The following is a 26777-nucleotide window of genomic DNA, read 5'->3' as shown; positions in this document are numbered from 1 at the left end:
ACTGGGCTTTTTTAATAACGCATTTCCAGCTCTCTGGGAAAGAACATGTGTCATGATGATGCTGGGCTGGCAGAATGCTGTTAAATGCTGGCTTTTAAAAAGGAAGAAAAAACAGTACGCAACAGTTTCAGGAATTCAGGAACTTTCAGAGAAATGTTGAAAGGAACGATTATGTGGACATTCAGTATATTCACGAGAAAACACACACACACACACACACACACACACACACACACACACACACACACACACACACACACACACACACACACACACACAGTACTGTGAAGCCCCGCCCCTCCATTGGGCAAGCCCTAGAGGGCTCTGCGCTCTCCATTTAAAGTCAGAGTCAGACAGTCATCATGTTGGCTCCTGTGTGCATCGGCGGGTGTGTTTGTGTGCGTGTGTGTGTGTGTGTGCTTGGCTCTGCCTCGACTGCACTGCTGTCAGACAAACAGACAGACAGACCATTCCACTGGCTATTGGACCAGAGAGCTGCTGTCTCCACTCCCAATACCTCCTGGATAGAGAGCCCATTCCACTGGCTTCTGAACCAGAGCACAGCTACCAGAGCTGATCCAGAAATAAAAAGATAGTCTGACAGTACAGGAGGAAGAGACAGAGAGAAACAGACAGTCAGACTAGTAGACAGACAGACAGACAGACAGAGTGTGTATTTGTGGTCAGTAGAAGATGACCAGATGGCCTGCCGCCGTGGGCCTGCCTCTGGCGTGGGTCATTCTGGCCATGGCGGTGGTGACCCGTGGTGGACCTACCGGAATACTGGAGAGGATGGACCACTGTGACACACGCTGCTCTCAGGTAAAACACACACACACACACACACACACACACACACACACACACACACACACACACACACACACACACACACACACACACACACACACACACACACACACACACACACACACACACACACACACACACCTTCACCTTCAGTCTGGACCGGAGAGAAACCATGTGTAAAAATCACTATTACTACTACTATTACTACCTCTAGCAAGGTTGGATTTCCTGGGGGAGATAGCTGTGAATCTAAGCCACTGTTTTTGATTGCTCAAGCTCACAATGCAACATGATACAATGCATTGTGAGCTTCTAGAGCAGCTATTTTGCTACAAAAAAGTATTTAGGGCTTAAGTAAAAGAAAAAAAAAGAAAATACCCATATTATTATCACTATTTCTACAAATAAAACCCTGACTACTATTAGGCCACTGCTACTGCTGCCCATGTGCATTTTCTATGATTTTGACACACTAATATCTGTAAGGAAGCCCTTAGGCAAAATCCACTCACATTCTGGACATGCCAGCATAAAGGTTAACATAACATTAAACATAACTTTACATAAAGGTTGAAATAACACTAAACATAACTTTACATAAAGGTTGAAATAACACTAAACATAAAGGTTAAAATAACACTAAACATAACTCTCCACATGTTTCTGACTGCACCACAACCACAACTCCTACGCTTTCGGCAAAGAACAACAAAGACAGATCAAAGTGACACAAGGCAATTCAAGACATGAAAAGCATTTAAAAGCATAATATAAGGGATAAAATAAAGGGGGAAAAATGATATATGCATTAAAAGGTTCTCTATTATAGACTACCCGATCGTTTGCCAGCAATGTATCATTTATGTATGAATAATTTCAATATCATCATTTTACAGTCATTTTTTATTGGAATTTGGAGAAACATCCCCCCTCGAGGTTGACAAAGGGTGTTTTTTTAGTGAATACAGTTTTATTCAAATCAATCTGTATGAATACAATAATACCTAACAGTTAACTGCAGTGGTTGGAGGTGGTCTCGCTGCTCTTCTATTGAGACATTTACAGTAGCTACAGCCTGTAGTCAGGTAGGACTACTAGTGGTCGATACGAGCTACTGCACGAGACTCTTTGCAAAGCACAGCATCTCTTTCCACTTTCATGCTGACAAATGTCCAGATCTATACCTGCTTCTTAAAGTCAATAGCAACGTCTCATTCAAGCCACTGCTAGACTGCTTAGCTCACACATTCTCAATGAAAGTAAGAAACCGAAATAATATTTTTTTCTGTAAATGGTGCATTTATATAGCACCTTTTAAAGTCATCACTCAAGACTCGCCTTTTCTCTCTGTACTATTAACCTATTGAACACATAGTCCTACAGTACATATTTGCTTTAGCCTGCCTAATACTAATACTACTACTCCTACTAATAATTATTATTATAACAATAATACATTAATCAATTATTGATATTAATGAAATACCAAGTGTGACGTGCACATGAGGCTTACATCTCTCTGTAACTCAATGAACGGGATACATGACTCATAACTGTACATAAAGAAAATGAAAGGGAAACCTCCCCAGGAAGTTAGACGTCATGCTCGTCAGATGCATTAGGAATCGGGTCCCGTTGTTTAGATATCGTCACTGTCGGAGTGGAAACCTCAGATCTACCAAACTGTTGCTTTCCAGGAAATGTAAAATAAGAACATGTGGAGCCAATGTAGCCTACGTATTATTCACATGATCGAAGCTCTTATTTTCATTTCACTTTCACTTTCTAAAATTGTTCTAAAATAGCAGATCTACAATCTGGAAACGGGTGATAACCTACTTGGCCACCACAGCTTGGCAGCTTGTCAACGCTCCATGAAGTAAAAATCACAGCAGCCACCTAGAGCCCTAGGCAGGCTCTAGGTGGCGCTGTGGCAGAAAACGGTGGCGCGGCGATGTCAGACATAGGATAGGCTCCTATCCTCTGAATTACTTTCTGTTTAAAAGAGACTGAAGTGCTCTTATTTTTAAATGGGGTGGGGGGGGCGCCAGGAAAAATATTGCCTAGGGCGCCAAATTGCCTAGCACCGGCCCTGAGTGATACATATACGTTGTGAGGAAGGGACCTCGTTGCAACAGTGGTTTGATACAACTCAGACATAGTTCCTCACCTGCGTCATGCACGCACACACACACACACACACACACACACACACACACACACACACACACACAAACATAGAAAAGGGCAGAGCTCTTGTCTTGTTGTGTGTTGCTCAGGGACGCTCTGCTCACTGGATGAAGCTCTGCTAGTCTCTGACTCAGCCTTGATTGCATTCAGGTGTGCCAATCCTAATTGGATCAGAATTGGATTCAGGTGCGCAGCAAGTGCTTTTGTACATAAGTGGCACATTCTTCAAACAGAACATTGTCACTCAACACAAACACAAGGCCTCGGTTTGGACATGTGTGACATATCTGAAATACTTTTTTTGCAGGACGACTGATAAACAAGGATGTAGCTGCGAGTAGTGGTGGAAAAAGTACTCCTACAAATGTTTTACTTAACCACTTAAACCCCATATGGGTAACCGGAGTCCCTCAGGGCTCAATACTAGTAATTATTTTCTGTTTTCTGTTATTGTGGGGAAAGCTTTCGCTGAAAATAGCCGATGGACAACATTCAATCTGTTTCCCCACAATACAGATGCTGGGGTTTAAGGGGCTAAGTAAAAGTATCAATACTGCAATTTAGAAAAAAATGCATGTTTTGTAATACAAATCTACAAAGTAAAGTTTTCAAATAATTGTAGTGGAGAAAAAGTACAATATTTGCATCTGAGATGTAGTGGAGTAGAAATACTCCAGTAAATTAAAAATACCGAAAAAAAAGTACAGTACTTGAGTAAATGTATTTAGTTACTGCAAGTCCAAACGTGAGCATACATTTGCATATAAATACGGTAGCTGTAGGCTACACTGTCCACAAATTCACACATACCAGTTCATTTAACTCCAAGAGTGTATTAGGCCTACATGTAACCAAATGCAGCTATTACGGGTCCATTTGGTTACATTTACACTCTTGGAATTAAATGAACACTGAGCATTTTACTGTGTATGCAGGCTGTTTGTCCCACCTGAGCAAGCAATGAGGATGTGACAGGAGAATACTCTGCTCCGGGGGAAACCCCTCATAGGCTTGTAGCTCTAACCTGCCCTTGTTTTGTTCTCTAGTGCACAATGCAACTGTTCTTTTTCTTCTGCCAAAGCAGAGCAGATTCTGCAGATTAATTTCATACACACATGCAATGAAAGCTTGTCTCCCCCCCCCCCCCTCTCTCCTTCTTGCAGGGTCTACAATGCAAGAACAAGCGACACTGTGAGTATATAATGGATGAAAAGCTGCATGCCGCTCACTGCATGCATCCACAACGGCAATGTTATGCTAAATGAATTCAGGCAAGAGTCCACGTCATGCAGAATCTACCTCTCTCTCTCCCTCTCTCTCTGAGAGAGGGAGAGAGAGAGAGAGAGAGAGAGAGAGAGAGAGAGGTCAAACATTGGCCAAGTAATCTAAAGAAAAATGCAAAAAAATCAGAACAGATGATCTACAAGCTCACAGCGCCTCGCGTTGGGAGGCGTTGTGGGCTTGTAGATCAGCTATTTGTGCTTGTCAGGGTGGGGGGTCCGCAGTTCAAATAAGATTATTTTCGGGGTCCGCAGTTGAAATGAAATGTGATTATTTCGGGGGGTCCGCAGTTCAAATAAGATTATTTTGGGGGTCCGCAGTTCAAATGTAATATGATTATTTCGGGGGGTCCGCAGTTCAAATAAGATTATTTTGGGGATCCGCAGTTCAAATGTAATATGATTATTTCGGGGGGTCCGCAGTTCAAATAAGATTATTTTGGGGGTCCGCAGTTCAAATATGATTATTTCGGAGGGTCATGGCCTGGAGAGGTTGAGCACCACTGAAATAGAGCACAGAGAATGACGGCTGCGTCATCACCTTGTGATGTCAGGGACACAGAGGTTACTGTACATAGAGATATGGAGACATTGTGATGTCAGGGACACAGAGGTTACTGTACATAGAGATATGGAGACATTGTGATGTATATAGTGAGAACACAGATACTATTATAGGCCTGAGGTTACAGACAGAGAGAGATCCATGGTGACGTTTGTAACTTAATGACGGTGTGAGCTATCAGTGTATTTACCGTGACGTGAGGACATCAAGTTGTCATAGCAGGATGTGTTTCCGTTACAGCCATCATATATTTTCCATTATATGTTCCTTTAATCATTAATAGCCTACCGTACGGAAGCAAAGTGACGTATATTATGTGTCAAAACGTACCCGACGGTGCATCCATTTTTATGATGTTTACTTTCCATGAGCTCTGTCATAATTCCTCTTGCATGGTTCCTTTTTTTTATTTACTACCGGTATCTAGGTTTTCATTCTCATTCTATCAGAATAGAGCACTGTTTCCCAAACAGTGGGTCGGGGCCCATGTTTGAGTTTGCGGACCAATTTTTATGGGTCGCCAGTAAATATCCCCCTCTTTTTGTTTCCTACAGTAAAGAGAATATAATTATTTCAAAAGATTAAAAAAACTTTAACTATTATTTCAAAAGATTTAACACCAATTCAATCAAACAATTAAAAAAAAAATCTAAAATAAAATATACAAAATCAAAGAATTCCCATAAATAAATAAACTAAGTTTAAGAAGTAGTGAAAATATAATATATAAAAATGTGCGCCGCATTGGGAGCTTGTAGATCTAAGCGCCTGCTATTTTCACTAGTTTGGCTCACGGGCAAACGTCAAATTTGACTTTTCGGTTTTGAGCTAAAAAGTTTGTGAACCACTGGAATAGAGTATACAGTATGTTTGGAGCTTAGTTTCTCATAAGAATTATAAGGCAAATGTTCTGTTTAACCAGTTGAACCCCAGCATTCATATTTGCTTAAAATAGTCGCTCTACAAGCTCACAACGTGCCCTTTTGTTACTTGTAAATCGACAATTTTTGGTGAAGAGATTTGGAGGGTTTAAGTGGTTAACTACTTGAACCTTAGCGTCCCTACACTGGGGCAAACATGGCGAAAATAGCATAGAAAAGAGCTACAAGCTTACATGTGAGCTTGTAGATCGGCCATATAGGGATTGGGCGTGGAGGGAAAAACAGAAGCGGACCAAGTGGAGTGTCCTGTGGGACCCCTGTCAACCATGTATGTGCTCTCTGTCGGCTGGAAACCTCCTTATGTCCAAAACTGTTAATTTTCAGGATTAAAAAATAAATAAAAAGCAAAAGCAGCAGATCTACAAGCTCGAATCACGTCCTTGATATGAAAAAAAGACCACTGACATTAGGCTGCTTGAATGACTGAAGCAGCTATTAATCTGTATGTTTGTGTGTTTAGTCCTGTTCCCTCCTCCGTGCCAGAGCTCCTCCCCCGAAGCCTTCAACTCCTCCGCTGTGTTCCACAACGTCCGTCTGTCCACCGTCATGATGTGTGAGGACAGACGCACGTGTTCGCTGTACCTCAGAGTCACCATTCTGCTACACCTCACTGGTACGCATGATGCAACCTCTCTGTTGTACCTCACTGGTACGCATGATGCAACCTCTCTGTTACACCTCACTGGTACGCATGATGCAACCTCTCTGTTGCACCTCACTGGTACGCATGATGCGACCTCTCTGTTACACCTCACTGGTACACATGATCAGTGGTGGAAAAAGTACCGGTACTCAATTTTTTTACGTAAGTAGAAGTATCAACACTGCAGTGTAGAAATACTCTGTTACAAGTAAAAGTCCGGTAATCAAAATTGACTTGAGCAAAAGTACAAATCCATTGGCATTAAAATATACTTAAAGTACCAAAAGTAAAACTACTCGTTATGCAGAATGTCCCATTTCACAAGTTCAACATGTATACAAATCTTTTGAAAATAGCAGATCTACAAGCTCACAATGCGTCGCATCGCGACGCATTGTGAGCTTGTAGATTGGCTTTTTTCAAATGGCCGAAATGTATATAGGGCTGAAGTGGTTCATGCATGTTTTGTAATAATACAAAACATAGTAGTAACTAAAGCTGTACTTGTAGTGGAGTAAAAGTACAATATTTGCCTCTGAGATGTAACTGGAGTAGACGTAAAAGTATTGAAAATGGGAAATACTCCAGAAAAAGGAAAAAATCCTCAAAAGTGTACTTAAGTGCAGTACTTGAGTAAATGTACTTAGTTACTTTAGACCACTGCACATGCTGTAAACCATGATGTAAACACATAACCACTCTGTTACACCTCACTGGTACGCATGATGTGTGAGGACAGACACACGTGTTCGTTCGCTGCATCTCACCGGTAGGTTACTGTCCTGTACTAGTCTAGTAAAAAGGACCTGAGTTGCAAGTGCAACTGTACATGGACGGCTTTTTTTCGTTTACTACACCAAATCTCTTGAACTGCGGCGGTATAATTTGTACCCATCGTGTCCCTCTATAGCAGCAGTTATCGGCCACTGGAGTAGTGTGGTGGTGTTTACCTGCAGAAACACATTGTCCTCCCACTGTATTTTGGTCTTTTCACTGTTTGTTTTGGTAGTCAAAAAACTTCCCCGACTACCAGAACAAACAAATACAAAACAGTGAGAGGACAATGTGTGCAGGTAAACACCACCACACTACTCCAGTGGCTGATAACTGCTGTGTTGTCATGTAAACACAGGGCATACTATGCCTTTCCGCATCAGGTTGTAAATAGTTAATATTCCCCAAGGGTCTGGTAGGTGTGTGAGAACAGACATTCTTCTCTTTCCAGGAAACAACCACAGCTACTCTAGTGGAGGAGATGTTAATGTACCTGAGGCGTGTGTGTGTGTGTGTGTGTGTGTGTGTGTGTGTGTGTGTGTGTGTGTGTGTGTGTGTGTGTGTGTGTGTGTGTGTGTGTGTGTGTGTGTGTGTGTGTGTGTGTGTGTGTGTGTGTGTGTGAACAATGTGAAGGGTCTGGTAGGTGTATGAGAACATACATTCTTCTCTTTCCAGGAAACAACCACAGCTAATCTAGTGCAGGAGATGTTACCTGAGGCGTGTGTGTGTGTGAGAGAGAACACAATGTGAATTATGTCAGTGTATCCACAGCAGTGTAAAGGGATTTATTTTGTGATCAAATATTTAATTTATTGTTGGGAGGTGACAGTGTTTAATATAGATCTTATCAGCTAGTAAAGGCATAATTATGAGAGAGACAGAACGTCTTCCTGTATACCCACACTGTAATCATGTGTTGTTCTCGTTCTCAAATTTAAAAGATAAAATCAATATGACATACAACAACACTGGTTGGTGCACGCGATATTGTGCACCAAATATAACAGATCTACAAGCTCACGTCACAACGCAGCACGGCGCTTGTAGATCTGCTATTGTTGTTGACACCGGCGCGCAACTAAAGGCCAGTCCACACCAATGCAACTTCTTGCAACTGAAGCTCCTTGCAAACATCATCTCCAAATGGCACCAGTCTGCAACTGGTCAGTCCACACCGCTGCAACGGTATCTAAAACGGTTTAGTTGCAACTAGGCAGTCCATAACCAATGCAACTACTGTAGTCGCAACTTGCAACCAGTTGCAAGAAATTGCAGCGCTCTGGACTGACCAGTTGCAGACCGCTGCCATTTGAGCATAATGGTTGCAAGTAGTAGCAAGGACTTGCAAGGAGTTGCAACTAGTTGCAGTTGCAACTAGTTGAGTTGCAACTCCTTGCAACTACAAACCATTAACCTCAAATGGTATGCAACTGGGCATTGGTGTGGACCGGGCTTTAGGTGTGGACTGGCCATAACATGCACATTATACCACAGAGGCCACATGCATACATTAGCATCACTACAGTACAACACAAATACAGGTGATTTGAACAGATGGCACTTCTGTACTGTAGCCATGTTTGTTCATGAAACATCACACTGGGTTCCCACTGGCAACCCAGTGCTGGATATATAAAGATCTGCACAGACATTTGTACAGACACCCAAACACACCCAAACTTGCGTAACCGAGGCTCAAACACACACACACACACACACACACACACACACACACACACACACACACACACACACACACACAGACACACACACACACACACACACACACACACACACACACACACACACACACACACACACACACACACACACACACACACACACACACACACACACACACACACACACACACACACACACACACACATCTCCCTGACTTCCTCTGAAACAAGGGGGAGGGGGGGCTGAAGGGGGAACCCCCTGTGGTTTTATTGGTCGGTCCATTTAACCAGACATAGCCACGTACGTGTCTACTACTTCCTTTACCAATCATTGTGATCCACACTTCCTTGAAAGATGCAAAAAACACACACACACACACACACACACACACACACACACACACACACACACACACACACACACACACACACACACACACACACACACACACACAAAAGATCGACACAACATGTCGCCAAGGCTCTCCGTTAAGGTCTAATCCATGGGTCTTCAGCAGGGAGTCCGGGACCCCTAGGGGTTCCTCAGAGTTACAACAGGGTTGTGGGGGAAAAGTTGAATATCGTCTCTGTCGGGTGGGACACCTCATTATGTCCATGATCAAGTAGGGCTTTAAAGGGATAGTTCACCCATTTTTTTCTATTGATTAGTCACCCCATGGAGACTTGAATTCTGTTTTTTGTCACATTCCTAAGCCAACCATTTGATGACCGGCGACACAAAGAGTCTCCTTTGTGTCTCCTAAATCCTAATACAATGTCCCTTTATGTTTCCAGAGCCTGTCCATGGAGTGTCCATCTGTGTGGACAGTGCTGGAACTCTGGGACGATGTCAAGCCCTGGGTTTCTCCAGAGCGTCCAGACAGAGACTGGCTGGACAGCAGGTATGTATCTCTGCACCAGTGGAGTGGTGTAAAGCAGTGGTTCTCAAACCTTTTTCATGTCAAGGACCCCCAAAATGATATGTATTTCACTGCAGAACCCCATTTTCAGAACCAATGGGTGTAAAGTACGTAACTAAGTACATTTACTCAAGCACTGTACTTTACTTTACTTGAGGACTAGTCTTGCGTAGCCAGACAACTATTCCACAATCTCAGACCGGAAGCATTTGAAAATTGTGGGAGGCAACAGTCTGACCACACAAGACTACTTGAGGACACACATTTTCAGATACAATACAAAAATACAGCTATAGTGGAAATAGCTGATCTACAAGCTCACGTACGCTTCGCAATGGGATGCATTTCAAGCTTGTAGATCTGCTAGTTTAGTTTTAATATTCTTTATTATTATTATTAATATTTTTGTATTTTTTATTATTAGGCATTTGCAATAGCAGGGCGATGCGTTGTGAACTGGTAGAAATAAATTGTCTGTACTTTTACTTGGTACTGTAAGTATGTTTTGATGCCAATACTTTTGTACCTTTTCTCAAGTACAAATGTGTATACAGAGCCTTTTACTTTTTGTACTTCTTTCACCGCTGTAGCTGTGTTGGGTGAGCTGGTCTGTTGCCATCAATGTTCACAGGAACTGTTGCACAAGTTCTGATGAATTCAATAAAGCAACGAGGAACAGTAGTGATTTGCTTTGATAAGCTAAGCCCCTCTTAATACACCCAAAATGCCGTGACTTCTTCCTTGTTCCTCAGAAGTGAACCAACCCTGCAGAAGTCTATAACATTCTGGCACCTGTCTAGACTCTAGGCAGTGTTGCCATGTCGGCTTATTATAAGCAACTTTGGGCTTGTTTTTCTCTAAAGTTGCTGATTTGGGCTTGTTTCCTGGGCTGGTTCTCAAACATTTTCAAGTCAAGGGCCCCCAAATTAATATGTATTTGTCTGCATACAAGATTTGAGTTGCTAAAATGCTTAAAAAAATATTATTTTTTAAATTAAAGCTCACTACGCGTCGCATTGCGACGCGTTGTGAGCTTGTAGATCGGCTATTTTCAAATAGCCAACGTATATGTTTAAAGGGTGAAGGGCTCGCTTCTTTTGGGCTTGTGTTCATAGACCTGGTTGCTTATTTCTCTCACAAAATCTGGCAACGCTGGAGACTAGCAAGTGAGTTATGTTACTCATTGGAGACAGAGTGATGATGTAAAGGCTGCCTTATTACAAAGGATGTATGGGGCGGTCATGTGACACGTTTTAATTGGTCCAAAAGGTTGAAATGGAAGCCGACTGCTTTGAGGTCAGGCCAGGTCAACAGGTACGAGTCACTGTGAAGACGGTACCAAACTACTGTACAGTCACCTGGACCAGCACCTACACTGTACCTGGTGAGAGAGAGAGAGAGAGAGAGACACACACACACACACACACACACACACACACACACACACACACACACACACACACACACACACACACACACACTTGCAAAATTCACATTACACATACATAAAATAAACAAATACTGTTTTACATAGCAATTTCAATTTTCTCCTGGTTATTATTGTTACAATACAACAACATAATAATAATTATAATAATAATGATATATGTATTATTCATTATTATTTGTCTTTCAACAGACTGCAGCAGTGGAGATCTTCGAAGCCATGTCCCAGAATGCATCAGTAAGTTTTGAAATGAAAGCAGTACATTCATGTATGCTAGGTCACGGTGCGTCCAGTGCAACGAGTCGCCTCGGAAAACAACGGGAAGTGTTGTTAAAACAGAATGAATATTCAGTTACTGCATTGTCTATTTCTCGCTTCAAATCTTTTCAAAAACATTATTGAGCGCAAAGTTTAGCTATACATGACAAAGTGCGTTTGTTTACATGGTCTTTGATTAGACAGCGGTCTGTTATTGTGCTCAGTGGTCATTATTCAGAAATAACACACAGCTGAATTATGTGATTGACCAATCAGAATCAATCATTCAAACAAGCTGTGTAATAACTGTGCATAAAAAGGGACAGACAGATACAGAGATCTCCATATATATGGGCATAAAAGGGACACAAACCGACAGATGGGTACAACAGGTCTGAGTCTGACAACGGGTACAAGGGGTATTGGGTGTTGCATAACCAGGTGGGGCATGCATCCCTATTTGCATCGTTTCCGACTTGCATTGTTCCGGAGTAGACCGGTGCCCCGGTTTAGTATATTGTATAAAATTGTGTTGGAGATTAAACTTTTTCATAGATGGCTTCATAGACTTGTTTGACATCAATTTTTTTTGTTTTTGTTTGTTTGTTTACATATTACCCTTTCTATTAATATGTTGATTCTACTAATATGTGATTCATGTTAATGTATATTTTCAGACATTTCATGTACAAAAAAAAAACGTCCTATCACACAAAGATGTGGAGCCTCCCCCCCCCCCTATAGTAGACCCCGAGAGGTCCCGGGACCCCCTGTTAAAGACCCATGATTTTGATTGTTTTTGTGTTTAATTTGTTCTGTGGTTGAAGTGGTTTATTGTTTCATTGTCTCTCAGCGGGGAGGCTGCAGTACCAGCTGCATGCAGACGGGAAGCAGATGAGTGTCAGTGTGTCGGACATGTTGGAAGACAAGGATTACAACGTGCGTCTCTGTCATCAAGACTACGTCTGCACAGACACCGGAGCCTACGCACTGGTACCATATTCTGACACTGCATTTTTTACACGACCATACTGTTGTTAATACTGTTATTAACACGACACTGCAACATCGACTTGAAGAGTCAGTCAGTCAGTCAGTCAGTCAGTCAGTCAGTCAGTCAGCCACACCATTCATTAATTCATTAATTCAGTCAGTCAGTCAGTCAGTCAGTCTCATTCATTCATTCATTCATTCATTCATTCATTCACTCACTCACTCACTCACTCACTCACTCACTCACTCACTCACTCACTCACTCACTCACTCACTCACTCACTCACTCACTCACTCACTCACTCATTAATTTGGTCAGTCAGTCAGGGTATGTGGTTACCCTAATTCAGAGATTAGACGCCTCTGCCCTGCACAGTCTGATAGAAATCACAAAGCCTTAATAACAGAAATAGTCTATGTAAGCTTAATTAATTGCAAAACATGACACCCCTTATTCAAAACAGATGGCGAATGCATTCTTCTCTTTATAGGGCCTACACAGGTAATACCACAAACTACCTGTGAGACCTTTATGAATTGAACCTCACAGTCAGCAGTCAGTCAGTCACTCAGTCAGTCAATCACATTCATTCATTAAAAAAAAGATAAAGCGATGAGCTGTACGTTGTGTTGCATCAGTCACATCTGCCTGTACACATTTGAAATATACTGTAAGCACACATATATACGCTTACATACACACAGACACACACAAAAGATCAACGGTAATGTTTGTCTTGCAGATACGGAAAGAGGAAGTTGTGAAGCGCGTCACTCTGATGTACTCCAGACCGGTGCCATGTCTGTGCATTGAGGTAATCACCTGTGTACCCTGCCCTGTAAAACCAGGCTTTCCACAACGGAGGAAAGCCTGGTGTTCATTCTAAAACTGCATTCTAAATCCGGTCTAGAAAAAAGGAGAGAGAAAAAAAAGGGTTTCCGGTGGTGGGTTTCGTTTGGCGTTGGATTGTTTTTGTTCCCCCACATAATGCGAATCAATTATTTTAGTCTCGCTAGTCACGCTACGAGTTAGAATAAAACATGGACATAGCAAAGTTAACATCTACCGATGCACAAACTTGGACACATCATCAGTGTTGTTACCTGAAGTCACTGGGTGTTTCGGGTCTTGCAACAGACACCCTCCTCCAGGCGACCCGACCGAGGCTGATCAGATCGGCCTGTGTTCAAGTGGCATGCTACTGCCCCCACTGTCTCTTGGGGGCTTAGGGTGGATGGTGAGATGTTAGCAGCAGGTGCTGGTGACACTAGGAGGCTCTAGGCAGGCACTGTGGGTTGCCTCCGGCCTGGCTCGTCCTTCGTCTGACCAGAAGTGGGCATTCTTCTGTGCGTTGCGTCGTCATTGCTGCTGGGCAAGAACATCTCATTCTGCCTTGATGGATTTTTAAACCCTCCTTTCAGGTTTTACCGCAGTCTGTAGCTTTTGGGTTCTTCCTCACAGAAGAAGTGGTTTGGGCTGCCAACCCTCTCCGCCCCGGGTAGCAAAAATTATTAGCTATACGAAAAGAAACAAAACGATTATACCAAACTAAAAAAAACATTTTAAACTAGGGGAACTTTTTGGGTGCACAGCACGCTTCGTTTCGCCCGCCCGATGGCGTAAAGTTATTTCCGCTCCAGAACGGATCAGAAAACCGAAAATGGTATCGATCCCAGGCTACCCTGTCTGTGCATTGAGGTAATCTCCCCTTCCATTCAACGCTTTTGTCCTACAAAGCAGAAACGACATGTAGCCAAACCCAGAAGAGAAGTACAGTACATCTGTGCAGTCACTTTTAAAAAAAGAATAGAAAATAAACATATAGAAAAATGCTGCCCACGATCGAGAGGCTAGAATTAACGTACATGGTTAAAAGATAAAACACATCTTTACCACTATCGCTGTGTCTATCTCCGTCTAAAATGTGACTACTTTTACCACTACCCCTCACTATCACTATTCTCCGTCTAAAATGTGACTGCTTTCACCACTATCACTGACTCTATCTCTATCTAAAACGTGACTGCTTTGACCACTATCACTGTGTCTAAAATGTGACTGCTTTGCAGGGCTGGTCAGCAGTGATGGATGCGCCCAGGGTACAGATGTGTCCCTTCAAAGACCGTGAGTAATTGTGACCTGACTTTACTTCTTGTAGTAATGTTTTCTGAAAAACTTAGGTTGCTATATCACTGGTGCTCAAACTCCTTCATGTCAAGGACCCCAAAAGTATATGTATTTGGTGGACGGACGCGCTATGAGATTGTATATCTGCTATTTTTGAATAGCCAAAGTATAAAATAAACGTTAAAGTGGTTCAAATCTAAAATGACACGGATGCATTCCCGGTTTGAATGGCTTAGTGCAGATGGTTAATGTCTTAATGCCAGGGTACATTATGACCTGACTGACTTCTTATGTCTTAATGGCGATAGATTGGTAGCATGCATGTATCACTGACGTTTCATAACGTTGGTGCACAACGCCTCTAAAATCAACACCTCTTGAGCTTGTAGTCTCTTTCATTGAAATGGATTTTGAAATTGTATATTACGCGAAACTCTTGTAGGTTTCTTTTTTTACTGTTTCCTGCACGATAAAACTACTGTGTCAACTGTGGATTGTGTTGACCACACCTAATGTTGTGTCCTTGTGTATCCTACATTGACTTTGTGAGGCTTGCACTGCACTGTGAACTGTAGTTAAAGCTACACTATGTAACTTTCCTCTTTTATCCCGGATTTAAACCCGGTTTCCTGTGCAAGTCCTGACATTTTTACCATTGAGCTAATAGAGCCTGCCTGCTTGCTCAGGGGATAAATAAATGAATCTTAAACATCAGGTCAAAATTCGTGTCAGATCCTGTGTCTAGGTGAGACCTGACCTTTGACACGATCTAAAAGTCTCACTAGAAGAGCAGGGAGACTAAATACAACCATATATATACTCTACCGTACAGATGGACAAAATTACATTTCATTCATTACAAAAAAAGTTACATAGGGCCACGTTAAGGAGCAACACAACTGTATTATTTTCATTTATCAGTATTTTGAATCAAACTATTCATATGATGCCTGATTTCGGTTGATGCCTTTATACACAGTGAAAATTCAAGATTGTTCTCAATAAACATTAGGTCCCTTTACCCCAGCGTAATATTTGCCTTCTTTGTGGATGTTGATGTAAAAAAAAATAATAAGGAAAAAAGTTACAAATTGAATATTTTCAGGAAGAAATGAATTGCACGCAAACATTTTTTTTTTTTTTAACTCAATTTTTATTGGAACAAAACATTTTCAAAAGACAGATACACATACTTGAAATAAAAAAAACAAACAGAAAAACAGTACTAAAACACAAGAAATAAAATATCACTAAAAAGAAAAAAGAAAAAAAATACACACAAGAAAAAGGCTGCATTCTACAATTGTTAGTTATTTCTGTTACATATTGGTTATACAATGTCCATGGGCTGAAAAAGTAAAGACCATTTTTCCCAGTATTTGTGTGATTTGTCCTCTTGTAGTCTAAGTGTGAATGTTAGTTTTTCCATAGAATATATTTCCCTTATTATGTCCATCCAGTTGTCTTTGGTTGGGGGATCCTGTTGATACCAGCGACGCGTGATCGCTTTCTTGCTTGCTGCTAGAAAGATTTTGATTAGATATTTGTCCTGTGTCAAGAAATCTTCAGGAATATTTCCCAACAACATCAAGGTACAGGTCTGAGGTATCTCAAAACCAAGAACAGTCTCTATGGTGGCGTGAATATCTCGCCAATATTTTTTAATTTTGGGACATTTCCAGAATATGTGAGCGTGACCCGCTTCCATGTGGCCACACTGTCTCCAGCATGGTTGATCTGTTTTCAGTTGTTTTGATTTAATTTTAGGTGTTATGAAAAAACGGGTTAAATTCTTCCAGCAGAACTCCCTCCACATTCTTGAGTTAGTGGTCGTATATTGTGTTTTACACATATTTTCCCATTCATCTGTAGAAATATTGATCTCTAACTCTTTTTCCCATTTTGTTTTAATATACTCTGTGGAGTTAGTTCTGGCTGACACCAGGCCCTTATATAATTTTGACACCGTTCTTCTGGACTCTTTTTTATAGGCCTGGGTAAATACCTGAATAAGATCCCCATTTAAAGCTTCAGGCTCCAGTGGCCTCACCTCTCCTAAATAGTACTGTCGTATTTGTAGATATCTAAAAAAATCTTGACTGGTTAGATCGTATGTATTTTTCATTTTTTGAAAACTCATGAGCTCTTTGCCTTCCATGATATTACACATAGAGGTGAAACCATCTCGAGCCCACCCCCTGAAAGTTCGATCATATAGTCCAGGTTTAAAATCTGGGTCGAAAGCGGGCCATCTCAACACCCTGATTGTCCTCTCCATTCTGTTCTGTTTAACGATTTTGAACCATATCTTTAAAGTGAATACTGTGAATGGGTCTAAAGTGGCATGGTAGGATTCAGCCTGTTCTTTACTTCCAATTAATGTCTGGATAGGGATGTCAATTGATTTAGTTTCCAAATCTTTCCATTTTGACTCAAAATCTTTATCACACCAACATATTAAAGGTCTTATTTGTGCCGCATAATAGTACTCCCTCAGATTCGGCAGGGACATACCCCCCCTCTCTTTAGGGAGTTGTAATGTTTGGTATCTGATTCTTGGCTTTTTTCCATTCCAAATAAATCTGGATACCATTTTATCCCATTCATTAAACTGTTTGACAGGTACCTCCACCGGTAAAGATTGGAAAAGATATAATATTCTAGGAAGGACATTCATCTTAACTGATTCTATTCTAGAACTTAAGTCCAAGGGTGACAGAGACCATCTTTCTATATCTCTTTTGATTTGAGTGATTATGGGTTGATAGTTTGCTTCATATAATTTGGACAGGTCTTTAGTCAACCATACTCCCAAATATTTAATTGCTTTTGAATTCCAGTTGCAAGGAAAACACTCCTTTGTTTCTTCTGTAGGTATGTAATTATAGGAGAGTAACTGCGTTTTTTCCACATTGAGTTTGTAGCCTGAGAGCCGGCCATACATTTCTAAAGAGCTCATTAATTTGGGGAGGCATATGTCAGGATTTTTTATATATATTAATAAATCATCCGCGTACAAGGCCAGCTTATGCTCCGAGTCCTTTAAGGTTATTCCCTGTATTCCGGGGTCTTCTCTAATGGCCTGGGCCAAAGGCTCGATGAAAATCGCGAACAGTCCAGGACTACAGTTGCAGCCCTGCCTGACCCCACGCGTCAGAGCGAACCGGTTTGTTAGATGACCATTTATTTTTACTCTTGCTGTGGGTTTTGTGTATAATGTCTCGAAACATTTTATTGAATCCTCCGTAAAACCTAATCTTTTGAGTATTAGGAATAGAAAGCTCCAGGATACTGTGTCGTATGCCTTAAACGAATCGAGGCTTACTAATACTGACCTTAACTTATGTTGTTTTATATGATCCATGACATGTAGCGTCCGCCTTATATTGTCCTGGGTTTGACGACCACAAATGAAACCTGTCTGGTCATTATCTATTAAATCAGGTAAAAAAGTCTCCAAACGTCTCGCCATAATCGATGCATATATTTTATAGTCAACATTCAGAATAGATATTGGTCTATATGAGCCACAGAGTTCCTTATCTTTGCCCTCCTTGGGAATCACTGTTATGATTGCCTCACTCCATGAAGGAGGAATAATCCCCTCCTTTAGAGTAAAATTGAAAGATGACAGGAGCATTGGCATGAGTTCTTTTCGAAAAATCTTAAACCATTCTCCCGGAAGCCCGTCACTGCCGGGCGATTTATTTGCTTTGAGATTAGATATTGTCTTATCTATCTCCTCTATTGTTATTTCCGCAGTCATGATCTTATTTTGCATTTCTCCGATAGAGGGCAAATCTAAGGAATCTAGGAATGATATTGCAGCTTCATTACTAGCCTGAGGGGGTTGTGTATAAAGATTCTTATAATATGACTCAAAGGCTCCCTCGATATCGTCCAGTTTGCTGGATACTTCTCCCGTTTGAGGGTCTTTGATTTTATGGATTGTGCTCTGACCCTGTTGCTTACGTAGCCGCCTGGCCAATATTTTAGTAGCCTTTGGGCCCGATTCATAATATGTTTGTCTTATGAATCTACATTTTTTCTCAAGGTCATTTTTATAAACATCATCAATTTCCTTTCTTACCTCTCTAATCTGTTGTAGTAATTGGATTTCTAGCGTGTCTTTATGTTGTTGTTCCAAATGTTTTAATTTTGTGGTTAGATTTTGATATTTTAAGTCTTTTGCCTTCTTAATAGTTGAAGTGATAGCAATCATTTTTCCGCGGAGAACCGATTTGGCTGCATCAAATAGTATCACTGGACTCACCTCACCATTATCATTGTCTTGCATATATGTCTTTATTTCGGATCTGATGCTTTCAGTGAAAAGTTTGTTATTTAACATGCCTGTATTAAGTCTCCATAGTGTATTTCTCGGTCTACTGTCTAGGTGTAGGGTTAAATAAACAGCAGCATGGTCCGATACGTCAGTAGTGCCCAATGTGCAATCTCTTATTCTATGTCTGTCACCCTTAGACATGAATATATAGTCAATCCTTCTATGTACAGAATGAGGAGCTGAGAAATGTGTATAGTCTCTCTCAGACGGATGAAATTCTCGCCATACATCAAACATTTCTGCCTCTCCTAGTAGGGCGTTTATTATTTTTGTTTGTGTAGATTTATCTATCTTGTTATTTGTTGTATCCAATTTGCTAAGAATATTATTTGTATCTGAAGCACAAATCAATATTCCTTCTGATTCCGTTGTTATCAAATTGAATATATTTTTAAAGAATACTTTGTTACTCCCTGGAGGGGCATATACATTCAGCAAAGTGACAACACTGCCCTCTAGCTTACATTTCACCATGATATATCTTCCTTCTTTATCAATATACTCTTTTATAAGTTCTACATTTAGGGAATTTGGAATTAAGATCGATACCCCTCGCTTGTTTCCTGATTTACAAGAGCTAAAGAAAGTGTTTCTAAAACCAAATTTTTTAAGTTTCTCGTGTTCCGTCTGAGAGAGATGCGTTTCCTGCAAAAATATTATTTGTGCCTTTTCACGCTTTAATTTACTAATGACTTTGCTCCGTTTAACTGGATTATTCAGCCCATTTACATTGAGAGATATCACCTTAAAATTTCTGTCTGTCATTGTAATTTGTCTTCATAGTAATATTGATGCATACAGCCCAAAAACAAATACAGTCAGTTAAACAAGTACATACAAAAAAGAAAAGGTTGTTCAACAAAACACATACATCATCATGTGGCTTCCAAAAAAAAGTGCACTCTTGCCACCTCATAACTAAACCCTGTTGGTAGGGTAGGGGGGGGGAAAAACAACACTTGCACGCAAACATTTTAAGGTACGCATGGACCTTTGTTATGAATATTTCCTGTCACGGTTTTAGAAGTTTCTCATTTTTTTTAAATGTATCATTATGCAGGTCTGGAGGAGCTGTGGTACGGCATAACCTTTGACCCCGTGGAGGAGACGTTGTCATGGGAACCGGCGTGCCGGGTGCCGGCGTCGGTACGGCTGTGTCAGAGCGGAGAGGACGGCACGTGTGACGATCTGCCCCGCCCCCATGCCACCCAGACCACTGGCAGGAAAAAGGTACATGATTTTAACCCTTTAACCACTTCAACCCTCTCCCAGTGGGGTCCGAGCAGTAACTCTGAGTGTGTTACAAATGGAACCAAATGGTTCCATTTGTGCGCTCTCAGAGTTAGATTAACACTGATGATACTACAGTATAGATTGGTAAGGGTGACCAGACGTCCCGGTTTGGTCGGGATTGTCCTGTTTTGGCCCGGGATTGTGGCCGGGATTTGTCCCCGACAAATATCTCCAAAACACTAATTATGTCCCGGTTTTCAACATTCACAACAAAATTGTGCCGGTTTGTGCCAGAATTACAACGATAACAGTTGTTTTCAGTGGTTGCATCATAGACCTTTATCATGTTCTGTTCATGTAAACATGATCACACAACCAATCAGAAAACATGAACAAATGCATTGCGTGTCTGAATTCAACGTTGAGGCTGACGTTTTGTCAATCAGTCGTTGACTGTATGTATATAATAGTATATAATAGTTTACTGGTTCATTTAATAGCTTATAGGTCAATATAATAACTAGTTTACTGGTCCATATAATAGCGTATAGGTCAATATAATAAGTAGTTTACTGGTTCAGATATAACAGCTTATAGGTCAATATAATAAGTAGTGTATTGGTCCATATAATACCTTATAGGTCAATATAATAACTAGTTTACTGGTCAATATAATACCTTATATGTCAATATAATAAGTAGTTTACTGGTCCATATAATACCTTATAGGTCAAAATGATAACTAGTTTACTGGTCAATATAATGCCTTATAGGTCAATATAATAAGTAGTTTACTGGTCCATATAATAGCTTACAGGTCAGTGTACTGTAGGAGGGGTTTACACATTAATTGCCACATGCATTGAGTATTAACTTGAACGTTTAATTCCTTAATGAGGAAATGTTTAACGAGGGATGGCGCCAACGTTTGTTTTGCAGATAACATTCACCACCGTGGATCCACATCCTCAGCTGTGTATGAAGGTACAGTATGTACAGTGTGTACTGTATGTCCATGGGACTTATCGTACAGGCTGACACTTTCACTTTGATCCATGTCTGCTCTGTTAACCCATAAGACCTGGAACTGTGTCAATTTTAGATTTGAGCTAAAAAGCATTATTTTACACTTTGGGCTATTCAAATATAGCAGATATACAAGCTCATAGCGCGGCACCGAGTGCCGCGCTACGAGCTTGTAGATCTGCTATTTTTGAAAAATCGTGAAAATGTGTGCAAATCTTTGAATATATATATTTTTAAAGCGAACATTTTTAACCCAAATCTTTTCTTCTGGGGGGTCCCTGGAACAAAATATTTTGATGGGGGTCCGCGGCCAAATACATATAATTGTGGGGGTCCTTGACATGAAAAAGATTGAGCACCACTGATATAGAAACATAGGTTTTTCAGAATACTGTTGAGATTTAGGAGACATGTAGAATCGGCTTCAGGTCTCAATGGGTTAACCCATAAGACAGGGAACGCATCTGTAATTTTAGCTTTTAACCACTTAACCATTATTTATAGTATTTATAATAGTACATGTGTTTTTCAGTTCTCTGTGGGTTCACAAAACTGGACCAGATGTCCTTTCGCTGAGGGGAGATTCCAAGGTTGGTACGTTTGTTACAAAATCACCTCGACGATGTGGGTTGAGCTTGTAGATCTGCTACTTTTGCTACTTCAGAATTTGAATCCTGAAAAGTAACAGTTTTGGACATATGAGGTTTACACCCGACAGAGACGATCTATAAAATGTAAAATGACACAGACAGATGCTTTCCTGGATTGAACAGGTTAAGATGCTGTGCCACAATCTACACTGTACAGAATACAGTGTCAATAATGAAGTGTGTGTCACAGTCACAATGGTGGAAAGTAACTAAGTACACATACTCAAGTACTGTACTTAAGTACAATTTCAAGGTCTTTTTTTTTACTTTGGAGTATTTCCAATTCTCAGTACTTTTACTCCACTACATCTCAGAGGCAAATATTTCACTTTTACTCGACTATACGATTATTTGAAAAATGTAGTTTCTAATTACTTTGTAGATTTTGATTATCATTACAAAACATGAATTAACCACTTCAGCCCTACAGTACAGGTACAATGCGTCGTGATGCATTGTGATCCGACCCATTGTGAGCTTGTAGATCTGCAATTTTCAAAAGATTTTTATACATTTGAAAACTTGTGAAATGGGACATTTTGCATAATGAGTACTTTCTACTTTTGGTACTTTAAGTACATTTTCATACAAATACTTTTGTACTCTTACTCAAGTGAATTTTTTAATTACGGACTTTTACTAGTAACTTACATTGCAGTATTGATACATTTACAAAGTAAGAGATGTGAGTACTTATTCCACCACTGGTGTGTCATCTTTTAAACACATTGTGCAACTATCTCTCCAGTGTGGGAGGCGGGAGTGAGGGAGCGAGAAGGTCACTGTGAGCTGACCCTGCTGTCACAGGTCACCGCTAACTTCTCGGTGGGAGTGTGCACCGGACCCCGAGGGTCCCCCGCCGTGTGCCAGCCCGATGACATACGCACTATACATGTGGTAAGGGGCTACACACCAGTGCTTCTCAAACTTTTTCATGCCACGGCACAGACCCCCAAATTAAAGAGATAGTTTTCCTATCGATTAGTCACCCGATGGAGACTTGAATAGGCTCTATGCACAGCAGCCATATTGGGAATGAATTGGGCTTCTTCTTACTTCCTTCACAGGTGTTACCAATGGTACTAATGAAGGCTCTGTTCCATTCTGGTCAGGGTGCTGATATCGTGCATGTTGGCTCACTAGAAACACTCCATTTTGGTTCCCAAATGGCCCCTTATAGTGGGTGTCTAACTCTGAGAGTGTACAAATGGAACAATGGAACCTTGAAAATAAGACAACCATGGTTACATGCAGAGAATAGTGAGGCCAGATGGCTATCTTTAGAACAGAAGGAATTGGGCTCCACTCTTCTGAGGACGGTTCCTTTTTTGGGCTCGAGGAAGAACCTCTCTGTAATAACAAAGAATCCTATTGTGTTGTGCTCATTTGATGCATGGCATGAATCGCACAAACTATTAGGATTAGATATTTCTTATATGAGGAGGACTCCGTTATGGGACAATCCTAACATCCCTCGCCCTATTGCTGATGGTATTTTAAGGAGTTGGTTCGACAAGGGGATCAGGACTGTCGGGGACTTGTATAGTAATAACATATTTTCAAGCTTTCAGCAATTATCTTCTAAGTATGACTTGCCAAATCATAATCTTTTCAAATATCTCCAAATCAGGCACTGGGTCAGAGGAAACTGTATAGATTTCCCGTCTATCCCTAATAAATCACCCCTGGAGGATCATATGTTCAGCACGTTTATCTCCTCCACCAAGGGGTTAATCTATTCCATATACAATATATTAAATAGGAATCTTTTGGTCTATAATAAATTATCCCTTAAACGCAAATGGGAAGCTGATTTGGAATGTACGTATGATGATGTTGATTGGCGTAACGTCTTAGAAAGAGCTCAGATAGTCCTGGTCTCCACGAAGCATAGACAAATGCAATTCAATATTTTTCACAGGACTTATTTCACTCCTCTAAGGTTACATAAAATTGATGGAAATATCTCTGCCATGTGCCAGAGGTGCAAAATAAATGAGGGTGATTTGACTCATATGCTTTGGAACTGTTCATATTTGGTTGATTTTTGGAAGTTCATCATAACCACTGTTTCGGATGTCATAGAATCGGAGATACCGTTTGACCCCAGGATCTGGATATTGGGTGATGTCAGTTTAATTCGTGTAAACTTTCACAAAAAAATATTTTGTTTCACTTGCCAGCACGGCTGGAAAAAAAGTTATCCTTGTCAATTGGAAATCTGAAAATTCTCCATCACAAAAGCATTGGTTGAATGAACTTTCCTCTTATTGTACTCCTGAGAAGATCCTGTACAATGTAAGGAGAAAACCAGAGACCTGTAACAAAATTTGGGGCTCTTTTCTCGATGTTTTGCCTTCATTAACTCCTCTTGGTTGAGGTTGTAAGTTGCTGTTACTGCAAAGATTGTTGTAGTCAATGATGTTTATTGTGCCATTCCGGGGTGGGTTTGGGAGGGAGGGTTGTTTTTTTTCTGTCTTTTTGTTTTCTATTGTCTTTTTTCTTTTCTTGTTGTATAAAATGTAAAATGGATGGATGTACTTTGTACTCTGTCAATAAACAAATCTTTAAAAAAAATAAAATAAAATAAGACAACCACTATGCCACACTAAATGGAACAGAGCCTTAATTAGTATCATTGGTAACACCTGTGAAGGAAGTAAAGAAGGGGCCCAATTCATTCCCAATATGGCTGCTGTGCATAGAGCCTATTAAAGAGATATTTTCCTATCGATTAGTCACCCGATGGAGACTTGCATTCATGGAAAACAGAAGTGGGTATAGTAGGAGGCTTCACATCCGCTTTATCCTCTGATCATCTTCAGAGCTTCCGTTGCTCAGTCCAGACCGTATGACGGAAGCATTTCAACATTGTGGGAGACAACAGTCTGGCTCGTGAGACTATCTGTTCAGTAACAGGAGTCTCTATGTCTCTCCAGCTCTAAAAGTAAATAGAAAATGCATTATATCCAACATCAGGAGAGAGAACTCACGCGCAGCGGTGTAAAGTAACTCAGGACATTTACTCTACTACTGTATACTAAAAAAAAGAAAAAACATACATTAACCACTTCAGCCCTGTTTTTTACATAGGCTACTTGAAAATAGCCGATCTACAAGCTCACAATGCGACGCGTTGTGAGCTTGTAGATCTGCTATTTTCAAACATTTTTGAAAAAGTATATTTTGATGCCAATACTTTCGTACTTTTACTCAAGTAACATTTGGAACACAGTACTTGTAACAGAGTATTTTAATATTGTGGTATTGCTACTTTTACTTACAGTAAAGTTACTTACAGTAAAATGTGTGAGTACTTCGTCCACCACTGCTCAAATAGGATAAGGATAAACAAGTGAAATTGGAGGTGATGCCACAAAGAATTGAGCAGACAAAATTGGAACTGGAACACAATTTATTTTTTGCCGATAAAGGGCTGAAATTGGCAACCCACCTGAACATTTATTTTCTGTTCATTAAAGAGCTGGTGGTCAAATGGATTTCTATTACCACCCTCATGAAAGGGTAGTTTGTTTTGGAAGATGACAAAAAAGAAACGCACACAGATGAAATCCAAGCGTAAGCTCTCGTCACCTACAATGATTTGAACCTGTGTTTTTTTTTATTTGGATTTTTTATTTCTCGTCTATTTCAGGGAAAACGTGAGCCTGTGAGCGTTGTGCTTTCAGAAGACTTCTGGGAACCAAACGCATGTGTCCAGGTTGGTGAAAACCCCTTAAGAAGTATCAAATGCATGATATACAATACATCTACTTGTCTCTACATGCTTGTTTTTGTGTGCACGTGAACGGATCATAACCTGCTGTCTGTCAGCCTGACCTCTATGCTTCCTGACTACCAACATGTTGACATCACATGTCTCTCCAAGTCCCACAAGCACATCTTCAATCAATCTGTTAAATTATTAGCCGTGCTTCTACATGTCTGGAGAGGAGACATGACAGGCTGCAAAAGTCAGATTCATACTTTATTAATGCAAAAATCCTTTGGAATTTCCATTACACTTGTTCCTGACATGAATGTCATTTTATTGATAGGTGAAGAGGCTTGATGTCAAGTATGCTGCTGCCATCCTTCACTGTGACCTGCAATGTGGTGAGTCCTCTCCTCTCCCTCGGTGCTCTTTAAGCATGCCTGAACAGGTTCCTCAGTGAAACGTTTCCTGTAAAGTGACTCGTGGGCTTTTTGTGTTCAGCTTAATGGGAGGATAATTGGCCTTAAAGGATGTGGTGGTACCTTTGTGAAGCATGTGGCGTTGTTGTTGTCAAGGTTTGTCATCTGTGAAAAGATTTATAAGCTTTCATGTTGGCAGTTAGTTAGTTACATTGTGTTTCCTCCCTGCAACTTGAAAGCACTTTTGGTAAACCGAGAAAACTCCCCCATGTCATTCAGTCTTGGAGTCAACAGTTCCCAGTTCCCATGAAGAGTTTATCAAAAAATCTTTTCAAGCGTGGGTGGAGAGTGCAGCGATGGACGAAATACTCACCCGTTTTTAAGTAAAAGTATCAATGCTGCAATGTAGAATAGATATACTCTGTTAGAGTAGAAGTCTCGTATTCAAAATGTACTCGAGTAAAAGTGCAAAAGTATCGGCATCAAAATATACTTGAAAGCACCAAAGGTAAAAGTACTCATTGTGCAGATTCTCCCACTTCACAAGTTCAAAATGTATAAAGAATCTTTTGAAAATAGACGATTTAGATCTGCTATTTTAATGGCCAAAATACATATAGGGATGAAGTGGTTAGTGTATGTTTTGTAATAATAATCAAGATCTACAAAGTGGAAGTTACTCATAAAATTGTCGTGAAGTAAAAAGTACAATATCTTTCTCTGAGGTGTAGTGGAGTAGAAGTAAAAGTACTGACAAT

General features: G+C 40.6%; 1 protein-coding gene across 3 annotated transcripts in view; it reads left to right on the top strand.

Annotated features, from left to right (window-relative positions):
- The first annotated feature begins 354 nt into the window (after nt 1–354).
- il17rel (interleukin 17 receptor E-like) overlaps nt 355–26777 on the top strand; it is a 448078-nt gene continuing 421655 nt past the window's right edge. For 2 of the 3 annotated variants that reach the window (XM_084050059.1, XM_084050057.1), the window contains exons 1-15: nt 454–822; nt 4164–4191; nt 6247–6399; nt 9681–9787; nt 11075–11189; nt 11445–11489; nt 12364–12503; nt 13247–13318; nt 14574–14628; nt 20037–20206; nt 21149–21193; nt 21768–21825; nt 22634–22782; nt 25541–25606; nt 25944–26001. In XM_084050059.1, coding sequence (XP_083906185.1) covers nt 694–822; nt 4164–4191; nt 6247–6399; nt 9681–9787; nt 11075–11189; nt 11445–11489; nt 12364–12503; nt 13247–13318; nt 14574–14628; nt 20037–20206; nt 21149–21193; nt 21768–21825; nt 22634–22782; nt 25541–25606; nt 25944–26001 — 1390 coding nt within the window. In that variant the 5' untranslated portion in view covers nt 454–693. Of the gene's footprint in view, nt 415–453; nt 823–4163; nt 4192–6246; nt 6400–9680; nt 9788–11074; nt 11190–11444; nt 11490–12363; nt 12504–13246; nt 13319–14573; nt 14629–20036; nt 20207–21148; nt 21194–21767; nt 21826–22633; nt 22783–25540; nt 25607–25943; nt 26002–26777 lie in introns of those variants that run through there. The other variant, XM_084050058.1, reaches the window with a different exon arrangement.

This window comes from Gymnoscopelus microlampas, assembly GCF_963454915.1.
Source record: "Gymnoscopelus microlampas genome assembly, chromosome: 23".
Lineage (NCBI taxonomy): Eukaryota > Metazoa > Chordata > Actinopteri > Myctophiformes > Myctophidae > Gymnoscopelus > Gymnoscopelus microlampas.
This window is presented reverse-complemented; position numbering and strand designations above follow the sequence as displayed.